Source organism: Micromys minutus (assembly GCF_963924665.1).
Source record: "Micromys minutus genome assembly, chromosome: 18".
Lineage (NCBI taxonomy): Eukaryota > Metazoa > Chordata > Mammalia > Rodentia > Muridae > Micromys > Micromys minutus.
Window position 1 is genome coordinate 4,259,049 of NC_137953.1, and position 23,213 is coordinate 4,282,261.

At 48.2% G+C, this 23,213-nt stretch overlaps 1 protein-coding gene across 1 annotated transcript in view; it reads right to left on the reverse strand.

The window, feature by feature from the left end:
- The window catches only part of SLC4A5 (solute carrier family 4 member 5), a gene marked incomplete at both ends in the record, with an annotated part of 68,084 nt that overhangs the window by 29,865 nt on the left and 15,006 nt on the right, over positions 1-23,213 (reverse strand). The window contains 10 exons of the mRNA XM_080932032.1: positions 29-162; positions 935-1,109; positions 2,911-3,105; positions 3,669-3,823; positions 5,930-6,017; positions 6,984-7,141; positions 8,347-8,402; positions 10,180-10,275; positions 11,225-11,377; positions 12,123-12,283. Of these exons, the coding sequence (XP_080788158.1) occupies positions 29-162; positions 935-1,109; positions 2,911-3,105; positions 3,669-3,823; positions 5,930-6,017; positions 6,984-7,141; positions 8,347-8,402; positions 10,180-10,275; positions 11,225-11,377; positions 12,123-12,283 (1,371 nt within the window). The remainder of the gene's footprint in view (positions 1-28; positions 163-934; positions 1,110-2,910; positions 3,106-3,668; positions 3,824-5,929; positions 6,018-6,983; positions 7,142-8,346; positions 8,403-10,179; positions 10,276-11,224; positions 11,378-12,122; positions 12,284-23,213) is intronic.

A 23,213-nucleotide genomic window follows, 5' to 3' on the forward strand; every position in this document is an offset into this window, starting at 1 on the left:
GGCATGGAGCCCGCCACGTGGTACCTACTTGCTGAAGTCAAAGAGGAGCTTCTCAAAGATGAGGATGGGTCCTGTGCTGCTGAGGATGATGAGAGGCTGCCCTGAGAAGAGGCAGAACAAGCTGCCGGCCATGGCAGTGCCCAGGAAGCTCTCCATTACTCCCTGTTGTGTGAGAGAGAAGAAGGTTCAGGGAGGCAGAAGAGACTGTTGGGCAGCAGTTCCTCTGAGATTGAGACCTTCTGTCTTGGAGGGAAGCCCGTTAGGACACGGCATCTTTATGTGAGGAGAGGGTGTGAAACTTTCCATCCTGCAGGGAAGCCCCTTAAGCTCAGGAAATGGACAACTCAACAGCTTCAGGAAGTCCCTGAAGCTGAACAGAACTAGTCAGTCCCCCACCAACCACATAAACTGTAAGGCCTGCTGAGAGATAGTCTCAGACAAGCCGAGCTGCCTGGAAGAGGCTCAGAGCAATTGAACCACCTGGAAAGGACAGTCTTCGGCCTGTTGAGCTGCCTGCAGGCTATGCAGTGTGCTCCAGGTTCCCAGCCTTCAGGGGTACTGAGTACATACAGTACACAGACACACAAACAAACAAAAACAGCCATGTAGATGATAAAATAAATTTTAAAATAAAGTTAAAATGTAGAGAGAAGGTCATAATTCACCAACTTAACATGCTGGCTAAGGTCATTAAATATCAGCAGGGAAAATAGCAAACACCAATGTGGGTGATTTTCCTAAAAGTCCAGCCTATTTACACCATCCATAAAAATTGCTCTGTTATTAGAAGAATAAACAGTCGCATTAAGTGATGGCCAGACCCGAGGCTGTAGGCGCAAGCATGGTGTTGGGATTACAAACTAGAATCCCTTACTCTCACCAGCCCACAGCAGATTTGAATACATTTGCTCTAGTGCACCCAGCTCACACTCACCTGGTAATTGTCTGTGGCATCCCCCAGAAGCCCGCCGAAGGTGATCGCGTTGGTGATACAGCCAAGGTAAATGAACAGGACAGCAGAGATGGACTGGATGTGGAAGCCATCACAGAAATCACTTAGGAACCAGGGAAGCTTCCTCTTGACATCCAGACGCAGTCCTCCAAAGAACCTGTTGGGACAAGCAGAAGACATCTTTCCTCCACAGACACCAGGAGGAGCAGGGATGCGTCCAGGGCCCCTAAGGAGTCTGGGGTGAGGACCAGGGGCAGATGGAGTTATACTCTACCAGAACACGGAGAACCAGACATAGTTCTTGTAGGCCTGAAAGTGTGCAGTTACCACCATTCACACTGGTGAACACAAACTTTTTGACAGAAATAAGTTCTGATGGAAATATTCCACTATGGGTCTTCCGTCTCCTTTGCCCAACCAAAGCCATGTAACATGAAAAGGTCAGTGGTAACTGTCAACTTCACAGGATCGACAATTATTTGAGAGATGGGTCTCTGTGTATGCCTGTTGGGAATTATCCTGATTTAGTCAACTGATTGGGAAGACCCATCTTTGAGGGTGAGGCTGCTCCCTGGGCAGGGGATCTTGGACAGAACAGAATAGAAAAAAATGAGATGAGAATGAGAAGGTTCTCATTGTTCTCTTGTCTCCTCTGTGGATACAATGTGTCCGGTTTCCTGCCACTTTGACTTCCCCGGGCATCAGGGGCTGTAACCTAAACTTTCAACCTTTCTCCCTTCAGTTGCTTTAGTTGGAGAATCTTATCACAGCAAGAAAGACTCGGTACACAGCTTCATTCCCAACCACTTTGTTTGTGCCAAGCCTTGTATTTCTCTGGACTTTCCTAAACCTGGGTGAGCCTGGACGACTCCAGGAGTAGCCAGAGAACTCAGGCCAGGACAATTCTTTTTTCTTGTTTCCCAGAAGAGAAAAACGAAGCTTTTAAATAACATTAAAGTTTTAAGATTCTGCTTCTTTTTTAAAAAGATACATTAAATCTCCAACTCTTGGTATTTGTGAATATGATTTTACTTAGGAAGTCTTTGTGTTGGGAATGAAGCTCAGTTGGTAGCGTGTTTGCCCAGTATGTATGAAGCACTGGTTTATAAGCCAAGCACAGCAGTGCCTGTGAATTCAGTGCTGAAGAAGAAGGGGCGGAGCATCATCAGTTTGAAGTCATCCTTAGCTATAGCAACCTCAGATGTCAGCCTGGGCTACGTGAGACCACAAAAGGGGTTTGGGGGAGGCAGGATGTAATTAAGTTACAATGAAGTCCTTAAGAATGGCTTTGATCCAGCCCTTATAGAAACAGGGCAATACTACCCAAAGATATACACACAGGGACAAGGCCATGTGCCTACACAGACAAAAACTGAGGTGATGTAACAGCCAAATTAAGGAGACCCATGAGACTCCTGGCTGTCTTTCAAGGAGGCTAAGGAAGTTCCTAGAGACTCAAAGGCAGGGGAGTGTGTTGGCATCTTTATTTAAGGAGCAGGGCTGAGATAGGACCTCACACTATATAACGCAGATTGGCCTGAAACTTCCTTCCAGCAAGTCCCTGCCTCAGTCTTCCCAGTGCTGGGAATTACAGGTAGGATCCACCATGGCCTTGCTCCCTTGTGACATCTCAATTTCAACCTTCTGATCTCATACCTGTGAAAACAGCTTGTGGTACACTATTTCTACCGCTATGGGATACAGTTACTAAAGGATGTCTAGAGAAACGTTTCAGTTTCTTCCCCATGGGTGGGATTCTTCTGTTGATCTCACCACCACCACCCCCAACACACACACAATTCTATAAGACCCACAGATTCTCTAGAGTGCGGAATGACTGCAGTGGTCAGACTCCGTCCCTAGGAGGCGCTGCGCACAGCAGCTCGAGGATCTCGAACAGGAAGGGACGAAGAGAGGGTTCAAGACAACAGGCTCCCTGCCAGGTGTGGAGCGGGCACCTTCCGGTCCAGATCAGCTCCTCCCCGATTTCATGCATAGCTGGCATCTCAGCCTCGTTGCCACCGCCCACTCCACCAGCCCCGCTGCCTCCAGCCCCTCCGCCGCCGCCACTGCCGCCTCCTCCAGCCGTGGCTCCGCTTCCGCCCACAGAGCCATTCATCTGGCCCAGCTCTGCCAGAGAGAACACAGATTTCCTGAAAGAGAAGGCAGATGGGGCAGAGCAGGGCTGTCAGTGCTGGGAAGGGCACAGCCCTTCAGGACTGTCCTCGTAACCCTCAAAAAAAAAAAAAAAAAAAAAAAGGAGTGAGGTGGTGGGGGTGGGTGGGGAGAGCTGAGCTCAGCCCTTAAAGCATTTGCCACATAAACAAGAGTTGGGATTCCCAGAAGCCATATGATGATGGGGGGGGGGGCGGGGGGAGGGAGGGGGCAAGGCAACTATTTGGAACCCCAGAACAAGCTAGAACAAGACTAGCCCAATCTGTCGGCACTGAGTTCGTTGAGAGATTCGGCCTCAATGAATAAGGTGGAGAGCAGCGATGAAGAAAAATTCTCTGCTATCGCTCTCAGGCATCCACAGAGATTCAGACGTGAACACACACATGCGCACACCACACAACGACAGGAAAGGACTCATTGACATCCCCCCCTCCCCGACTCCCGACTTTAGAACTGTTCATAAGTGGTCACGTTGGCTTCTGATTAGCTACAACGAGGTCAATGTGGAGTCCCCTCTGTTGCTCCTCTCCCTAACACACACCTCTTGTCTGCTGAAGGAACTTTCTTGGGCGGCTCAATTCTGATGTTCGGATCCCATTCTCCAGGGGGGAGGACAATGACCTCATCCAGAAATTCATCAATTCCCGCGATCAGATCTTCTCGGTTCCGAGCTTTATAAGCCACATCACTGAATAGCTGGCGAGGAATAAAAGAAGAGAAAAAGGGAGCTCAGCTCTGCCCTCTCAGGAGTGAGTGCATCACAGCTATTTTTACAGGAACCAAGTCTAGCCATTTCTTGGGATGCCAACTTGGTCTCAGTGTGTGGATAAGGACAAAAGACAGTAAAGGAAATAAGAAACAACAGGAAAGAGCGAATTCCAAGAGCAGATAGTCTTCTGAGATCTGAAACCCAAGCCTCTGGGATACATTGGAGACAGGCAAGCATAGGGAATAACTTCCAACTTGGAACTCCTCTTGATTTGGGCTATGTACCCTCACCTCTTCTAATAGTGCATTTGGCAACCTAGGACCTTTATACTATACTATGCACACATATGCCTTTCTGCAGATGTACCAAGTAATTTGTCAGCAACCTAGGGCCCCCATCTGCACTGAGCTGTATACACACTCCACTCTGAAAAATAGAACTGTCTCCTCCCCTTAACAGTCATCAAACATAGATAGATTCTATTCAACGATGCTCTCCTTGTGTCTGGATAAGAAAGTAAGGAGGTCCTGAGCTAGGTCTGTGTAATAAGTCAAGCTTCTTTTTTTAATATATATACTTTTTATTGGTTCCTTGTGAGTTTCATTCACATCATGCACCGCAATCCCTCTCATCTCTCCATCCTTGTACTGGCTGGTTTTGTGTCAACTTGACACGAGCCTGAGTTATCACAGAGAAAGGAGCCTCAGTTGAGGAAATGCCTCCATGAGATCCAGCTGTAAGGCATTTTCTCAACTAGTGATCAAGGGGGGAGGGCCCAGCCCATTGTGGGTGGAGCCATCCCTGGCCCAGCCCATTGTGGGTGGAGCCATCCCTGGGCTGGTAGACCTGGGTTCTATAAGAAAGCAGGCTGAGCAAGCCAGGGGAAGCAAGCCAGGAAGTAATCTCATATCCCTCCATGGCCCCTGCATCAGCTCCTGCTTCCTGACCTGCTTGGGTTCCAGTCCTGACTTCCTTTGATGATGAACAGCAATGTGGAAAATGTAAGCTGAATAAACCCTTTCCTCCCAAACTTGCTTCTTGGTAGTGATGTTTGTGCAGAAATAGAAACCCTAACTAAGACACTCCCCTCATATCTATCCTTAGCTCTTGCAAATATGCAGCATCCCCCCTCCCCCCAAATAAAACACAAGCTTCTTGTACCTATGCAAAATTAGGTGTGCTTATGATCAAAATCAGATGTGTTATGAGAAGGGACATTCACAATAGAAAGGTGGTTATATAATTTAGTCTGTCACTTAAAGAACCACCTAAACTAACACTCCTTCTTCTCTTGAAACCCATAAAAACAAACCCCAAACAATAACCAGAGTCCCTGAGTACCCTCACTCATGTGGCCCAGTCTCTTTCAACTGTACCTGACTGATCCTGTCTTCTTGTTTTAAATCAAGCCCCCTACTGTTTATGCAAATCTTCCTATGGTTTTATATCAAATTCTTGAGTAAGAGCCAAAGAACCTGGACATGCTCAGCCTAGACACTGACCCCAGCTAGGACCTCTGCAGGACGTCTGCTGAGTTCCTCCACCTTCTTCATTTCTGTTTTCCACAGAGCAAGCACACAAGAAACAGGGCCAGTTCAAGTTCAATTTTCAAATCCGTTCATTGCTGCCCATACTTCTGCCCGGGGCGGGGGGTCGTCCAGGTTACAAAAAGACTTAGAGATTTGGTGGGGTTATGCATGAGCAAGACCTCCAGCTCCCCAACACTCTGGGGACAGAACAGGACCTTTAGGCTCTTGTCCTAGAGTGTGTATAAGTCTCTGGCTCAAGTCACTGCTCTTGCCCTTGGGGAAGCTCTCACAATGAGCTTACACGACTGCACTTCCATTTGCTTCTGGGAGGCTAGCCTCTCAAGGCCAAACTAGTCTACGTGTCTCCTGTTCATCTTAGGTTGTTATCTGTAGAGCCTGCCTTGGCTCCTCAGGCAGACGGTTAGTTTTATTTTGTTTCTTATTATTTCATTATTGCAGATCTATCCCTCTCAGATAATTAGTGACGGCAGGGAGTGGGGGAGGGGTGCCCTGCTGCAGCCATTAGCACTCGGGAAGGAGTGCACACTTTCTATTTTCACTTACATCATCCACCATGAGGGTTGCAATGGCTCGGCCAATCTCATTATAGGACTTTGCTCTCCCGGAGGGTCCTAGAAGTATGAACAGAAATCTGCAAGGAAGAGGGAAAAACAGAAACAGCTGAGGAGAAGAATTTTTTTGGGGCCTTCAGTGGATCCATTATTAACCCCTCAACCTCTCTCCTTCGAATCGTTTAAAAGCCATCATCATTCTTATTTTTAGTTATGTGTATGGAGGTGTGTGTGCATAAGAGTGCAGTGCCTGAGGCAGCCAGAAGAGGGCACTGGATCCCATGAACTGAAGTTGCAGGTGATTATGAGCCACCCAGCATGGATTCTGGAACTGAGCTTGGGTCCTCTGCAAGAGCAGGACTTAATCACTGAGCCATCTTTCCACCTCCTATTACTTTATTACTGTTTACTTATTTATTATTATACTTACTTGTTTTTATTTGCTTGTTTTAAAGACAGGGTCTCATATAACCCAAGCTCAAATGCTTTATGTTGTCAAGGATGACTCTGAACTCCTGATCTCCCTGCCTCCCCCTCCCGAGTGCTGGGATCACAGGCTAGTCCCACAGTATCTGGCTCTTCTTTTTACATTTACTTAGTTAGCTACTTATTGTGGTTATATGCACGGGCACACATGACACAACACACACACACACACACACAACGACAAACATGAAGGTCTAGAAGACAATTTACAGGACTCAGTCCCCTCCTTTGACCATGTGGGTTCCAAGGACTGAGCACATACTGTTTGACTTGGTGACAAATGCCCACTGAATCAGTTAGCCAGTCATCTGCTAATCTGCTTCTGCCCCCACTGGGCTTTCCTGGGAGCATCCTTTACCTCCCCTTCCACCCCTTTCATGAGGGTCTTATTGTTGCCCTGGCTGGCCTGGAACCCAGAGCTCCACAGGCTGGGTGCTGGGAAGAAAGGAGGTCACTACCATGCTGGGTTCTATAATAATGTAAAAGGACATCCCTGCTTTCTGACTGCCTGTGCAGTGACTCCATGAAGACAGAGATGGTGAGACTTTTCAGGGACTCACCTGGTGGGGACAGGCACCTCGGTCACCCCTCCCAGCATGGCAGACTGGACGAGACGGACAAATGCAATGAATGGCTGGTCCAGGAAGTCCACCTCGCCCACAAGCACGTTGGAGGCCTCTGAGTCCTTTGGGATCTTCTTCATGAATTTGTTTTTCAGCTGCTCCGGGAGGAAAATGACTCACCCAAGAAGACCTGGCATGCTCACTTCAGAGAGCAATGGAGGTCTAACTTGAAAACCTCCCCAGGGGTGGCCAAGTGTGGCACACACCTTTAATCCTCGTACTTGAGAAGCAGAGGCAGGAGGATCTCTGAGTACAAGGCTAGCCAGGTCTACAGAGCCAGTCTCAGGGAAACCCAGGGCTACAGAGAAACCCTGTCTTAAAACACTGAAGGTAAATAAAAACAGACTCTCCAAAAGAGGCTGGAGAGGTGAGTAGGTGGTCGAGATCCTTTGCCTTATGTAGGACCATAGTTTGGTTCCCAGCACCCGGTCAAGCAGCTCACAACTGCCTTTAACTCCAGCTCCAGGGATCTGATGTCCTCTTCTAATATCTCAAGTGTACATGCACACACACACACACACACACACACACACACACTCTTACTCACACTTTCCACAGAAATTTTCAGAGAATGAAATAAACAACCAAATACTCTCTCTGGTTCTTTAAGACGAGGAGATTCCATGTTAGCTGAGCTGACACTAATGGTAGGACCCAGTCCTTGAGTAGACCCTAAAACACTCCTCTGTTGTGTGAACCAATCAGTGAGAGAAGAGCCCTGGTCTCGCTGAACCCAACTGTCACCTGCTGCCTTCTTGTTGGAACTGATGTTGCTCTTAGCGCTTAGCTACCCAGCCCTCCCTCCAGGCCTTCACCTTTGGTGGTGGAGAGAAGCCTGCCCCATGGACTGTTTGCCCTTTGCCCTGCTTCCTTACTCAGAGGAATCTCTAGACCAGTCTCCAAGGGTGCGGGATGTTTTCATGCTTCCGGGTTCCCCCAAAGGGACCTCCTGGGAACTTCTAATCCTTAGACTTTGAGACTGAGACAGTGAGTGGAGTCCTACATCAGGGCCACCAGTCACCCGCTGTCCAGGGCAAGGAGGTCAAGCAGACAGAATGGTGTGGTCTAGTGTACCAGGCAGGTCCTCTGCCAAACTATCCCACCCTCTGTCTTTACGACTTCACATCTCCATAGCTGTCTGACGGTGAAAATGTCCTAGGGATGGTTACTTATAAGTTCTTCTTAGTGTTTGGGGACTTCTGTTCCCTTTCGGGGAGAGAGGTTTTCAAGGGCTCTCAGCCTGTGCGACCCGAGGCTCCTTCCCTGCCTGCCTCTGCAGTCTAGGGCAGAGCTCTCCTACCTGGTCTGTGTTTGGGGTGTGAGAGATGTCATTCATGCTTCTACTCTGGGCATGACCTGGGAGAGAAAGGAAAGCAAGTCTATCAGGGGAAGCCAGGCTCCTGCCAGCTCTTGGCCCTGAACCTCTGTGGCCTCTAAGTTCAGAACCACAGCCAGTGTCTCTTCCCTCGGTCCTGCAGCCCCTTCAGCAGACATCCCCATTCTCCTTGCCCTCGAGGGCAGCTGGCTTGAATAAGAAGCCAACCTCCAGGTTCTGCTGTTTCCTAGTCATTTCTCAGGCTACGGCACGCTCTCCTCTCGCCGGCGGCCCCACCTCCTTAGACCTTACCAAGATGCCCACTCCAGACACAGACGCTCTGTGCCAGCTCAGATGGGATGAGACATAGCAATGTATTTTCAAATGGCGTGCCAGGCGTCACTAGACTGGAACTTTGTGGACCCATGGGCGTCTTTATAGAGATGGCTGGCCGAGTCCATGTGGAGGCAGGGACAGCACACGAACTGAATTGCCATTGTCCCCCTCCTCTGGAAGCCATTCTCATTTCCCATTGGCAGTGCCGCCCAGTGGGCATGCGCAGCCGTAGCCCTGCCTTACTTCTAGAATACGGTCCTCTCCATTCATTTCCCAGGATCCTCTTCTGCTTGACACTCCATGGGGTTTTTGTTTTGCCATCACCCCCCCAGAAGCTTCTCTCACTCCATCCCTGTCAATCACAGACATTCCCATGGCTTCTACTGTGTCTCTCTCTGTGGGTCCAGCTCTTGGTGAGCTGAATGAATGTTCTCTATCAACTGCTGTCTGGGCCCTGGAGTTTCCTCCTCTGGCGGCTGTGTACCTGGGCTACATATGATCCAGTTCACACAGAGCACTAGTCACTTCCTCATGACCCTTGTCTGGGGGTTCCACTGAGCATCGCCAGACAAGAGGGTCTCCGTACCAGCGGAACAGCGCTCTTTCCAGAGCGACTTTCTGCCTACTGACCACCGCCCCCTAGTGGCCACATAAGAAACAAGGGTAATCACACAGGGAGGGGTGACCAGGCACTGGTGGGCTGCTCTCCCCGCCCCCACTCCCAAATTCTCGACCCTCCTGTCGCCAGCCTCAGAGCCCACACCCCTGACTATTCACCACAGATAAGCTTGAAAAAGGCTGTGGCCTCTGACCTCACGGTCCTCTGATTATTGCTAATGAACAGGTTCCTGTTTCTTCTTCGAGGTGATGAGCGGGTGTCGGGGGTGTTCTTGGGAAAAGGACTTAGGTGGACGTTTTAGGTTGTTGTCATTTGGTTTGTTGCTGTTTTGAGACAGTAACTCTGTAACCCTGACTGGCCTGGAATTCACTATGTAGCCCAGGCTGGCCTAGAAGGTTTCTGGTTTAATTTGCTTGTGTGTGTTTTTTTTTTTTTTTTTTTTTTTGGGGGGGGGGGTGCTGCAAACCAAACGGGGTGCTTTAAGCATGCAAGCTCTCTAGTACTAAGCCGCACCTCCACCCGCAAGCCCTGCCCCTACTGCCATTACTGGGAAGGAAGGGTTCTTGCCAGAAAAACAGGAAAAAGTGATTAAATTAACGAGGACAAGAGGTTTGCCTGAAATCGATGCACCAAGAATGTGAGATCAGCGCTGAGGAAGTCAGGACTTCGTTGTACTGTGTCTGGCATGGGATACGACGGTGGTAAATCAGGCCCGGGGGCAAGCTTAGGTTTAGGGGGAAATTTGGTTTCTCCTGCTGGCATCTTAGATCCTCAGCTCTACCTTCTCTGTCTATGGAAACGTGGACATTGCCCTGCTGTCACAGCCAGCGTGCTGCTGCCCCTGATTGGCAGAGAACACTCACACAGGTGACCGTAGCTGGCGCTTTGCCGGATCCTCAGGTCCTCAGTGGAGCGGTGCAGAGCTGGGCCCGCTGAGGGGCTCCGGGCAGAGCTGCGATCTGGGAGGGGTGGAAAGGGAAGTATGAAGCCCCGGCATCTTTGCAGCTGAGCCTCTCTGGTCAGCACGGAGACCATAGTCACTGCAGCTAAACTTCAGTGGCTCTACGCTGCAGGACACATCTCCCCTTCCCGGAATGATCTTTAAAGGAATAGTGTAAATAAGATGACACAGGAATGGGGCTGGAGAGGTGGCTCGTAGGTTAAGAGCGTCGGCTGATCTCGGTGACGCTGGGGAATAGTCGTGCAGTTGAAAATAGAATACACAGCTGGCTAAATCCGCACTGGGTGCAGCAGATGACCTACCTTCATCTCTGATTCTGCTACCTGTGGCTCCTGTGTTTGTCTGCTGGGTTTACCGGTCCTAAAGCTTTCAGCAGCCTAGACTGAACAGTCTTCTCTCCCCAAATGGCATCAGGCTTTGCTAGCCAGAATGGTATACAAGCCCTGGTACACTCAGGTGACCTCAAGGCTCCCACCATCTTCACATGCCCCACCCTCTGCAGAGATTACTGGCTTCTCTCGACTTAAGAGAAAACTCTTTCCTAACTAAGCCATCCCTCCAGGAGCTCTGTGCTGGGAGATTCTGGCCTGCCCCTCCCAGGATGCTCTGCAGACCAACAGATCTCCCAGGATGCACTGCAGACCAACAGATCTCCCAGGATGCACTGCAGACCAACAGATCTCCCAGGCATTAGGACTCATTTGAAGGTCTCAGGCCATTGTAATGTGCAGTGCAGGCTGTGAGCCAACCGTTCGTAGAAACTACTGTGTTCTGGTCATGAGACAATATGGAGAATGGCTGGGGTCCCTCTAGGACTTCAGGGGAAGAGACTAGGAAGACGCCAGAACCTCGGACTTTCTTCAGGATCATGAAGTCAGATACTTCTAGCCCCCAAAGTGGGCACCCGGTCACATGCCCTGTGCCCACCAACAAGCAGCCCTGCTCACTCGTAGTGGAAACCGACTTCCCAATGTCTGCAAGGGAACGGTGGATGGGCTTCTTGGTTTGGTGACGATGCTTCCTCAGGAGCACGTAGCTGACCCTTTCCCGGAGCTCTGGTCTCAGAAGTCCATCCTCTATCTGCTTCTCAATGACATCATCTGGATGAGAAACAAACAGGGAAAGAGCCCAAGGCTTTGAGGTCTCACTTCTGGGCTATTAGTGGAACTGAGAATGAGCAAAGGGATCAGGGATTTGAAAAGCATACTATGGCTTTGCCACTGGCCATAGGGACTGCCAACTCTGATACTTTCATGTATGGTGTGTGTATGTCTCTCGGTGTGTGCATGTGTGGACAGAAGTCTCTGTTCTCCCTGCTGTGATCCGTGCTTTAAATAGGACCTAGGAAAGTGCACAGCAAAAAGGTGCTGTGTTAAATGATTTTCATCCCCCAAGTGAATTCTTTTTTAGAAAAGAAATAGTTATAAACCAAACCAAATGTACTAGGTAGAATAAAACTCACAGGGGTGTTTAAGGACAAAGAGACAAGCCACCTCCTCTTTTGACACTCCATTAAGTGGGAGCTAGTTTTCGAAAGAAGAAAGATAGTTCATTTTCCTCTGTAAAGAAATAGGTTGCCATGGCAATAGTGGTCTCTGCCCATCCGAGGAGCCCCTCTCCCTGCCTACCACCTTGCTGAGCCACATTCGGGGATGCTCTTTGCTGTTGGGGGTTTGCATAGTGTGGAAATTAGAAGCAGCTGAGCCTCTGCCTAGACAGTGCCAGGGTAAAAATCCTGCAGAATCAGCCAAGTGTTGAGACGGCCAGTCATACAGATTTTCAGGTTGACATGAGGTTGGGAGAACTGTCCTGGTTTGCCTGGACCACAGCAAACCCTGGTCTCACCTATGATCTTTGGTAGAGAGCCACTGTCCAGATCCAGCAGCACTGTCCCTGTCTGCAGGCAGGTGCGGAGCTCAAAAAGGCTGTGCAGGGACAGCGTGGACACGTGGGGCTTGCTCCAGCGTTCTCCTCCTTCCTCTACCTTTTCTTCAAATTTTATCCACCTGGAAGAAGTAAGAATTGGGCTCAGCACAGCCAGTGCCCTCAGGAGGCCTAATCAGGGTCAACCCAGTAGTAATGCATAGCAGTTTTCTCTGAGATTGAAACATTCTATCCTGTAGGAAGCACCTTCAACAAGGTCAACAACTCAAAATAGTTTCAGGAAGTTCCTGAAACTGACCAGACTCACTAGGCTCCTCCCTGCCAGAGTAAGCAATCAAAGCTGAGAATCCCTCTCAGATGAGCAGACTCGAGCTACAAAGAATACTTTCTGAGAAGCCAAGCTGCCTAAAAGAAAAAACCAGCTAAGCTGCCTGGAAGAGGTTTAGATCAACCGAGTCACTTGGAAGAGACACTCTCCAATCTGTTGAGCTGCCTGCATATGCACTGGTATACATGACAGCCAGAGGTCATGGCTGGTTTTTTTTTTTTTATTTTTATTTATTTTTTTACTTTATGTATATGTGTGTTTGCCTGAGCATCAGCGCATTGTGTGTATGAAGTGTCGGGCCTCAGATTCCCTGGAATTAGGATCATAGATGATTGTGAGCCACCGTGTACATTTTGGGAACCAATTATAAAGCAGCCTGTGCTTTTAACCATTTCTCCAGCCCCCTCAGCTTATTTTGAGACAGACATTGACCAAGTTCAAAGAAAAGTAATGTAGCATGAGATCTGATCACTAGCACCCACATGGCAGCTCACAATCATCCAGAGGCTTCGATGCCCTCCTCCAAACTCAATGGTGTCAAACATACATGTTGTACTCAATACATATAAAATAATAACAGATCAATGTAAACATTTTAAAGGTGTTCTTATTTTTAGAGGCAAACATTAAGCATTTACATGTGTGATGATATGGTAGTTGAAACTCGTGCTAACGTGACCTAGTATATATCAGGGCAAGGTGCGTGGGACCTTGATAGTGGCCGTGAGTTCACTGGTAAAGGTTGAAAGTTGGGTGATGTATACATGGAACTGAATTCTATACACACTACTTTCATGGATTTCAAACTTTCTGTAACCCAAATGCTCAAGTATTTTTTTTTTAACTGAATAAAGGCACAGCCCTTTCTTAAGATTCTGGTCAAAGCCAAGCTTACCGGCTTGTGTATGGCTGATAGAACAATTCATGTAATCCCAAACAATTCACCGCAAAGCAACCTTTATGCCACCGTTGGCTTTAAAAGGAACAAAATAGAGTCAGAGAAGCAGGTCAAGCAGAAAGGAAATCTCTGAGTTGGAAAAAGACTTTTGGGTATTTCATCCAGTCCTGATCGGTGCGGTGGCCTCCACTTCCGTGCATGCCAGAGGCAGGAGCCAGATGCCCCTTCTCAGAATAGAACCTTAAAGAGTCACATGTCCCAGAAAGCAGCTCTCTGCCACAAAGCAGGGAGCTCCAGATCTGAGACCTTTTCTGCAACTGGTAACTCGGACAGGTTGGTTGCCGCTGATCGCTGATCCAGATGTAAGAGCAAGTGTCCCGGGGCTAGCCACCAGGTACATTCCAGACTTCCAACACAAATCTCCAGGCATAGGAAGAAGCTATCCCACACGGAAGGTCTAGAAAGTGCTGAAAGCCAAGATGGGGCTGGGGCTATATTGTTCAGACAGTAGAGTGCTTTCCTTCCTAGCTCGAGTTTGCTCCCCAAGCAGCGCATGGAAAACAATCCAGCCCAGCCAGGCGCATGGATGTACGCCTTTAATCCCGGCAGAGGCAGGTGGATCTCTGTGTGTTAGAGGCCAGCCTGGTCTACATGGTGACTTCCATGCTAGCCAGGTCTATATAGTGAGACTCTGTGTCACACAAAAACAGAACAACAACACGCGCGATGGTGCAGGCACTTGGGAAATAGAAGAAGCAGGAAGACCAGAAATTCAGGGTTGGCTGGTCAGGTGGTTCAGTGGGTGAGGGCGTTTTTCAAGAGTCTAGTGATCTCGGTTTGATCCCTGGAACCCACATAAAGGTGGGAGGAGAAAACCAACCCCACAGAGGGCATCACGTGAGCGCACAGGAACACACACACATTTTAAAATAATTTAAGCCAAGAAGTTCAAAATCGTTCCCAGATATATCACCGAGTGCGAGACCAGCCTGAGTTGCACCATCCCGCCTGAGCCACACCATCTAGGAGGAATCCCACCCGGACTGAGCACATCAGAATCCGAGCACCGGGAACCAGGCATCAGCGATATTTAAAGGCAAGACAAGGGAAGGCTGCTGAGACGCTGGGCCGTGAAGGGAACTGGCTGCTCTTGCAGAGAACTCGGGTTCCATTCCTGGCACCCGCACGGTGGCTCCTGACCCTCTGTTACTCCAGCGCCATGGGATCTGTGTGCGTACGTGCGCTTCCTGCCCTCTACCAACTGAGCTGCAGCCCCTGTGGGATTTGTCTTTTGTTTTGTTTCTAATATAAGAACCCCGTGCTGGCCGGTTGTCAGCCTGACACAAGTTACAGTCATCGGAGAGGAGGGAATCTCAGTTGAGAAAATGCCTCCATTAGAGCTGTCGATAGGAGTCTCTAGGGCATTTTCTTAATCAGTGATTGATGGGGGAAGGGTTAGCACACTGTGGGTGGTGCCATCCCTGGGCTGGGGGTCTTGGGTTCTCTCTCTAAGCAGCACCCCTTCATGGACCAGGCATGAGTTCCTGTCCTGACTTCCTTCAATGATAGAAAGTGATTGGAGTGTAAGCCAAAAAACAGCAGCAATGAAACAAAAAAAACCCAAACAAACAAAAAACCCCAAACAACAACAACCAAAACCCCTTAGTTTTTGTCATGGTGTTTTTTCACAGTGATAGCAACCCTCAGACAATACCCTATGTGGCCCATGCTTGTCTTTTTTTTTTTTTTTAATTAGACATTCTTTTTAAAAATATAATATTTATTTATTTGTGTATTTATTTAATGTATACACTGTTGCTATCCCCAGAAACACCAGAAGAGGGCATTGAATCCCACTACAGATGGTTGTGGGCCACCATGTGGTTGCTGGGAGTTGAAATCGAGACCTCTGGAAGATCAGTCAGTGCTCTTAACCACTGAGCCATTTCTGCAGCCCCCTTCAATGCTTGTCTTAAACTTGAACTGTAGCCCAGATTGGCCTTGAACTTGTGACCTTCCTACCTCAGCTTTCTAAGGGCTGAGATTACAGCTATGTCCCGCCACATGTGGCACTTTTGAAGCATTTAAAAAATGCGACTCGATCTCCTGGGCAAAGCAACATCTGATGTTCAGGCTGTGTTGATTCTAAACATTTATTATTTTAAGAAACATATTGGTGGGGATTCGGTGCCCTCTGGTCTCTGAGGATGCTGCACGTGCCAAACAAACAAAACACTTATAAACATGAAATAAAATCGGTCTTAAAAAAATAAAGAATTATGCTTGGTGTTGGAAAGATGGCTCAACGTTAGGAGCCTGTGATGCTCTTAAAGAGCCTGTGCTGACCTCCAGCCCCATCAGTTACCAACACCTATGCCAGGAGGCTCAAAATCCGCCCATAATTCAAACTCTGGGCATCTGCACACGTGTGCGCAAATCTACTCTCCCATGCTCATAAATAAAAGATAAGATAGTTTTAAAAGAGAAAATACAACTTGTGTGAATTTTTTCTTTGTTTCTTTCATTTGTTTGTTTGTTTTTTATTTTGTAGCCAAGGCTGGGCTTGAACTTGCTATGAACTGAGGATGTTCCTGAACTCTCAAGCGATGGTTCCATAGGTTTGCACCACCACATCTGGTTGCTCTACTACAAGAACTCAACTTTACTCACCTAGGATACATGGAGTCCATGGCCCTGCTGGGGTCACTTTGCACCACCTCTGACTTTATTTCTGTACTTTTCTCACCCCAAAGCATAACTTCTACAGGTACCTTTAACAGAGTCTGTCTAAGGCCCATTTCTGATCCATTAAAATGTTTTTATTACATTTTTTAAAATTTAGGATATTTATGAGTGTGTAATTTTGTGGTCATGAGAATACCACAGTGTCTTTGTGGAAGACAGAGGGCAACTCTCAGGAGTTGGCTCTCTCCTTCTACTATGTGGGCCCTGGCGGATGATCTCAGGTTGTCAGATTTGGCACCCGGCAGGCCCCTTATCCACAGGGCCTTCTCAGCAGTCCGGTAGCTCATTCTTACGTGTCTAACAGATGCATTTTGAAAAAGCAATTTATTTATTTCCTTTTATGTGTTTGAGTGTTTTGCCTGCATGTACAGAGTAAGGACAGAACATGTGTGCAGGGCCTGAAGAGGGCAGAAGAGGTGGCAGGTGTCCTGGAGTGACAGAACTAAGCCTGGGCTTTCAGGAAGAGCAGTGAACAGTTTAACACCTGGAGCTGGAGAGATGGCTCAGCAGTTAAGAGCGCTTACGTTTCCTAGGACCCAGGTTTGACTCAGCTCACAACCATCTTTAACTCCAGTTCCAGGGGATCCAATGCTCTCTTCTGACCCCTGGGGACACCAACCATACTGTGGTACAAATGTGTACTATGGGCAAAACATTCATACAGAAAATAAAACCAATAAGTCCAATTTAAAAAAATGGAGCGGGTATGCAAATTCTGTTTTACTTTCACAGTTTACATGGCAAACTCATGCTACCTAAAATCATACAGGGTTGGTAAGATGGCTCAGTAGGTAAAGGTACTTGCTTCTGAATCCAGTCCTCAGAACCCACATAATGGAAGAGGGAGGGAGAGAACAGACTCCCACATACATGCTTTGTCCTCTACATGTAGTCTGTAGTACATGCACACACACACACACACACACACAAGAATGCATGCATGCACACATACACATGAATGCACACACAGACATATAAATAAATAAAATATAATTTTAAAAAGGCACATGAATGAAGGTAGGTGTGTGAAACAGAACACATGATTTCTACAACTGTTCTAAGCCCACACCCACGGTTTGTAAACCAAACCTGGCGGTGGGTCTGAAATACTATAGCATGTATGAGCCATGGCTGAAATGTTGACATACACTCGGAGAGTTCAGGCAGCAGCAGAGGGGCTAATGGGCACCAGAAGGTTTCCCCAGCCTGTTGGGATAACCACTTTCATCTAGGCTCAGACTTTTATCTTTCTAGGTTCCCAGGGATGGTCAGATACAAAGCTGATGTCCAGCAATGACCAGCTTCCCAAGAGCTGATATATAAACCTAAGGGCCAGCTTACTCATCTTAAAGTAAGATTTGTAAAAGCCTGTCACCTCCAGCACTTTCTTTCCTTCTCTCCTTGGTAGACACACTGGAAAGGTCGCTATCATCAGGATGTTGTTCAGTATAGCAACAAAATGAGGCATGTTGGCTAAGTGGTTACAAAGTTTGATAGATTCAGGGTAAGGAGATGAAGCCTCCATCTCTGAAGATGAGATGAGTCTGAGCCCAGGACCAGACAGATGGGTCCTTACTTAGACTGTTCTAGAATGAACGCACTTTCTTCCTGCCTTGGTTCCTGAGTTTCTATAATTCAGTCTTCCTTTATACTTGCCTAAGAACCTTGGCAAGGCTCTGGTGATGTCTGCCATTTGAAAATTCTTGGAGAGCCATCCTGTCCTATGAAGTGAGTGTAGCTGCTCACAGACCTGGCTGAGGAGAGGGATCCACCTTCTTATACACAAGCCGCGACACAGTCATCAGACAAAGCAACTGGCCAGTTCTGAGGGGGGAGGTTCTGGGGGCTAGACCTCTTTGATTCCTCTTGTCTGTATATCCAGGGGGGTTATACTGTCTTCTCGGGGGACTGTCAGTTTGTCAGACTCCCCCAGACTCTATTTTGTACTGTCTTTTTCCTGATCTTCATTTTCACAGCTTCTTCCTCTCCAGGGCCAGGCCAGGGTCACCTCTCTATGTGAGGCCTCCCAGGAGTCCAGGGTGGACAGATAACTGTCCTCTGACCACCATTGCTGTGCTTACAATACAGACAATGGTTAAAGCTCACCAAGCACTCTCTAGGGGCCAGGCGCTCTGCTTCATGTGGGACGTGTGTTACTCCACCCTTCCCAAGGTATCAGGCATCTTACCAGAGACAGGGTCTGAGTACAGCCAGTCCTCGGACAGAGAGCCTGTGTTTTCAAACTTTGCACAAGCTATCCTGGGTCTCAACTATCCTGGTTTTTGAGCACACGCCTGCCTTTTACACTAGTTCAAGACTCAGAAACCCAATCAAGGCCCCTTGAAGTAGGAATAACCTCAGCCTGTTTTTATATGGTCAGCTCAAGTGGAATAGTTTCTAGGGGCTGGAGAGATGAGTCAGTGGTTGAGAACATTGGCTCCTTTTTCAGAGGACCCAGGTTTGATTTCCTTTCCCATATGGAGGCTTGAAAAACCATCATAACTCCAGTTCCAAGGGTTCTGATGCTCTCTCTTCTGGCCTCTGTGAGTGCTAGGCATACAAATGGTGAACACACACACACACACACACACACACACACACACACGTGCTTGGTAGTGAAAGATGAAGAGAGAAGGCAGGTTTGATACCAGGTGAAAACCTGCAGCCTACACCATTCAGACCAGTGGGTCAGCAGAAGGTGAAGCAAACTACTGTGGACCTTCACCTGACTCCGATCGCCATGCAGACTCTACTGTTAAGAAACACAATAGCCACAGGCCTGGACCCACCGCCCTGGATACCTGAAACTCGTCCAAGCCACTCTCTCCACCCCCCCAAACCTGTTGGGACCTCCACTTGCACCTAGGACCCCTCTCAGCCTTCTGCCCCCTTAAGCCATTCTCTTTCTTCTTTCCCATTTGCATTACCAAGGCCCTGGGCTTCCTTCTTGATGAACACTGGGGTTGGAGATAGGGCTTAGTTGACGGTGTGCTCGCTCAGCATGTATGGGAAAGCTTTGGTCCTTGCATAAAATCTGGGTGTGGTAGGCTGGAGAGATGCTGCACAAGTTGGGATCCAATGGGAAAAGTCCAGTGGTGGTATTCGCCTGTAACCCCAGGGCTGGGGGTAAAGATAACAGGCAGAGATAGGCAGATCTCTGGAGCTGCCAGTAGCCATCCTGGACAATTATTGAGCCCTACACTGAGTGAGAAAGACATCAAAAGTAAGGTGGAGAGCAATTGAGGAAGACATTCAACCTTGACCTCCTGCCTACACACATACACACACACACACACACACACACACACACATTTGCACACATGTATCTGTGTGTATACACACACAGGAACTTGTATAATCACAAACACACTGTCTGCAAGTGTTATGGTTGCCCACACCTTAATCTTAGCTCTCAGGTGGTAGAAGAAAGAGAGCTAGAAATTCAAGGTCATCCTCTGCTACATAGTAAACTCAAGGTCAGCCTGGACTTTGTCTCAACAATAGATAAATAATTTTTTAAAAAGCAGAACAAAGACTTTCCTTGCTCCTGTGCTCTGCTCCCGGGACTTTGGCTCATGGACAAGCTCCTTGGGAGAGTTGTCCAAATGATCATCTGACTTCCAAACATAGTTTCACCTTGCGCAGCCTGTGCCTCACCACTGAGCCATTCTCCCCAGCGCAAGCCTTTTCTTTTTCTCTCAGCACTAAAACTAAATGGTCCGTCTAACACTCAGACCTCTGTCTTTTCCCATAAACCCTTTGGGGCCCCCCAAACCCTTAGCATCAAGGCCAGTCTCCTCAGTTCCACCATCATTGAACCTACGGACAGACCATGGCAGGTGCCGACAGTCTTGCCCGATTATCCTTCCACAAACAGCCTATGCCCAGGCTGCTCCTTTCCATCTTGGTCTGTGAGCACACCACCCTGAAAGCACCCCATTTCATCTACTGGGTGCAGCTAAGTAATATCAGGTCACTCCCATCCCTTGCTCCAGGGGCCTCTCCCTCATTGCCTATCTTTGCTGGGCTAACTCTGATCCACCCTCCCATCTTGGTGTGAACACCACTCTCCTGGAAGCCTTCCTTAACCCTCTCCCGCCTCTATGCATTCACATTGTATCATTTCCAAGTATCCCCTTCTGTGACCACATTGTATCATTTCCAAGTATCCCCTTTGTACCTCACTACATAGCAGTCAATTGGACAATGTCCCAATCTGCCATGTTCCATTTTTAAATGTCTTAGCTCAAGGCTTGGTAACTATTACTTGAGTGAAGAATGACTTCCACACTCTTAATTTATAAAGTGGGGGTAGTTCTGACCCTATAAGGCTGACCCCAGGGCTGGAGAAGCTCTCTGCCCCACACTGAGAAGAGAAATCATTCTAAAAGAGCTTTATGCAAGATCGTGAGTGAGAGCAGGTTCAAGGCTGCAGGAAGCCCAAGGTCCCCCTACCCTGCTGACATGTGGAGAACCATTCAGAACTTTTGAAAGTGTCCTGTTTGGGACAAGGACAGTTATAGGGGGCTTGCCTAGTGTGCATGACGTCCTGGGCTCAACCCCAGCACCATGTGCACCAGGCAGCAGGAAGAACAAGACTCCAAAACCATCCTCCTTAGCCACATAACGAGTTTGAGGCTAGCCTGGGCTATATGAGACGCTATCAAAAAAAAAAAAAAAAAAAAAAAAAAAGAGCAAACACTCCAACTCAGCTAAGCTGACCCACTTCTCATGCACCTTTTGGCTCTTTTGTCATGACAGGAATGTTCTCAGAGCATGTGTGTGTCATAAGAACCTTCTGGCAGGTTCTTGCTCTCAGGCTGCTGAGTAGAGGCCAGAGCAGCTTGGATTTGGAACTTGTCCTCAAGGCTCTTGATCGTTAAGCTCTAGTTATTTCTGAGTAGCCCTGAAGGGCCCTTCACTCTTGGGTGGCTTCCAACCTGGACGGTTCTCCTTCCAGCCCCCTCTCTTTCAGTCAGGCAGGTTTGAGAAAGTTTGGGATTTGGGGTAAATTATTTGCTCATAAAATGGGGGAGGTGGGGGATCACCCCTGCCTCACCTGATTCAGCACTCCCTCGGACAAAGTCATTATCAGGAAACAGACAGACAGACTGCCCACATCGGAATGCCAGAGACAGAATTAACAACAGTCTATCTTATTAACAGCCATCGGTCACATCAGAAGCGCCGCTGCCCACTCGGTCTCCATTATGTCCATGGGGCAAGGCTCAGCAAAGCTCAAAAAGCCACTTAAATCTACGCAGCAGTGACTCCTTCAAGAACCCGAAATGTCCCCTAAAACTAATAACCCCTGACAAAGCACCGCCAGGGAAAATTCCTTGCGGATTTGAGATTTTCACTCTCTTAAGCTCCTAACTCAATAAAGCAGACACTCCCTGCAACAAATTAAATACTTTTATGAAAGCCACCCCTCCCCCACTCTCTTTGATGTACGATTAGCCCCCTAATGCCAGGGCATGGCGCCTGTAAGAGATGCCTTCCCTTGTCTTCTGTTACTCCACAGAGGCCCAGAATCCACGGGATTGGCTGGTTCTTTGATTCTGGAACCTTCTGAGACTTCTGGCTTCCCTGACATTATTCCCACAGTCTGTTAGCTGGGAGGAATGCTAGCCGCTTCAATGGGGTAACAAATCCAAGCAGGTCTGACTAAGCATTGTCTACGTTTTGTTCGGTTGGGTTTTGTCTTTTGTTTTTTTCCCTTTGGTTGTTTGTCCATTTGATTGTTTTCTTTTGGTTGTTTGTTTGCTTTAAATTGTTGTTGTTGGTCTTTTTGGTTTTGTTTTTGTTCATTTGTCTTTGTTTATACAACAGGATATCACTGTGTAGACCTAACTTGCCTGGAGCTTGCCAAGGTGTTGACCAGGCTGGCCTTGAACTCACAGAGGTCATGCCAGAATTTAAGGCACAGACTGCCAGTGAAAGCTGGGGTTCTGGGTGAGTATTCTCTCTGCCTGGGGAGGAGAGAGAGCAGCCGTCTCTCTGCCCCCCTCCCACAAGCCATTTTAAAGCTTTCTTCTCTAGTCACACAAGAGACTGTGCCTGGGGCAGGCTGGCTTAGACCCCTCCCTCTCAGAGAGAGCTCTCAGCACTCCAGGCAGAGAGCTGGCCACTTGACTAGTCCTTTCCCATCTTGTGAGGGTTAGAGACCCCAGGCTCTTCATCTGTTCATATTTAGTTCCAACTCCAAGAGGATTGCCTCCAACCATATGTCTTCCCCCAGAAGCCAAAACAGAGACCCTGGAACGGGCTGGGGGTGGGGGTGGGAGGGGATGGCTAATAAATTTGGGAGAACATAGCAAAGCCCAAGAGAGCTCAAACTGGAGCATCAGACAGGCCTGGGGACCATCTAGACTTGGCTTCCTGTATCTCTGGCCCTCACCCCATCTATGAAGCCAGATTTCAGCTCTGCCCTTCTCAGGATCATTGTGGGGCTGGAATGGAATGAACCTGCAGCCTCAGCACATTGGAGCTGAGTGAACCATGGATGAGAAGAGGCTCTTGGGCCTGCATGAGGAAACTGGACACAACTGTGGGCTGTGGGGCTGATTGTTTGGTTCCTCCCTGAGGCCCACAGGACGTTAGTCCTCTTAGTGGCCCTTCATCCAGATGCCTCTGCAGCAGAGATGTGAGGGTGTGGAAATATGCTCTTCCCTTTGCCTAGCGACTACCCAGGCCACAGAGGGCACTATCAGACACCCGGTGCCAGGGTGTTCCTATGCGACCCTGTCCTGGGCACCCCTGGGAGTCAGTCTATGCATTTTCACAAGGGTCGAATATCAGATATCCTGCAGAGCGGATATTTACACTACAATTCATAAAAGCAGGAAAACTACAGTTATGAAGTAGCAATGACAATAATTGTATGATGGGGGGGTCACTACAACACAAGGAACTGTATTAAGGGGTCTCAGCATTGGGAAGGTTGAAAACCACTGCTTTAGTATCTCATTGCTCTCTATGGAAATTAGTTGATTTAATTCTAATTTAATCATGTTTTGTTTCGTTGAGACAGAGTCTCAGGTAATCCTTAAACAGACTACATCGCTGAGGAGGACCTTGA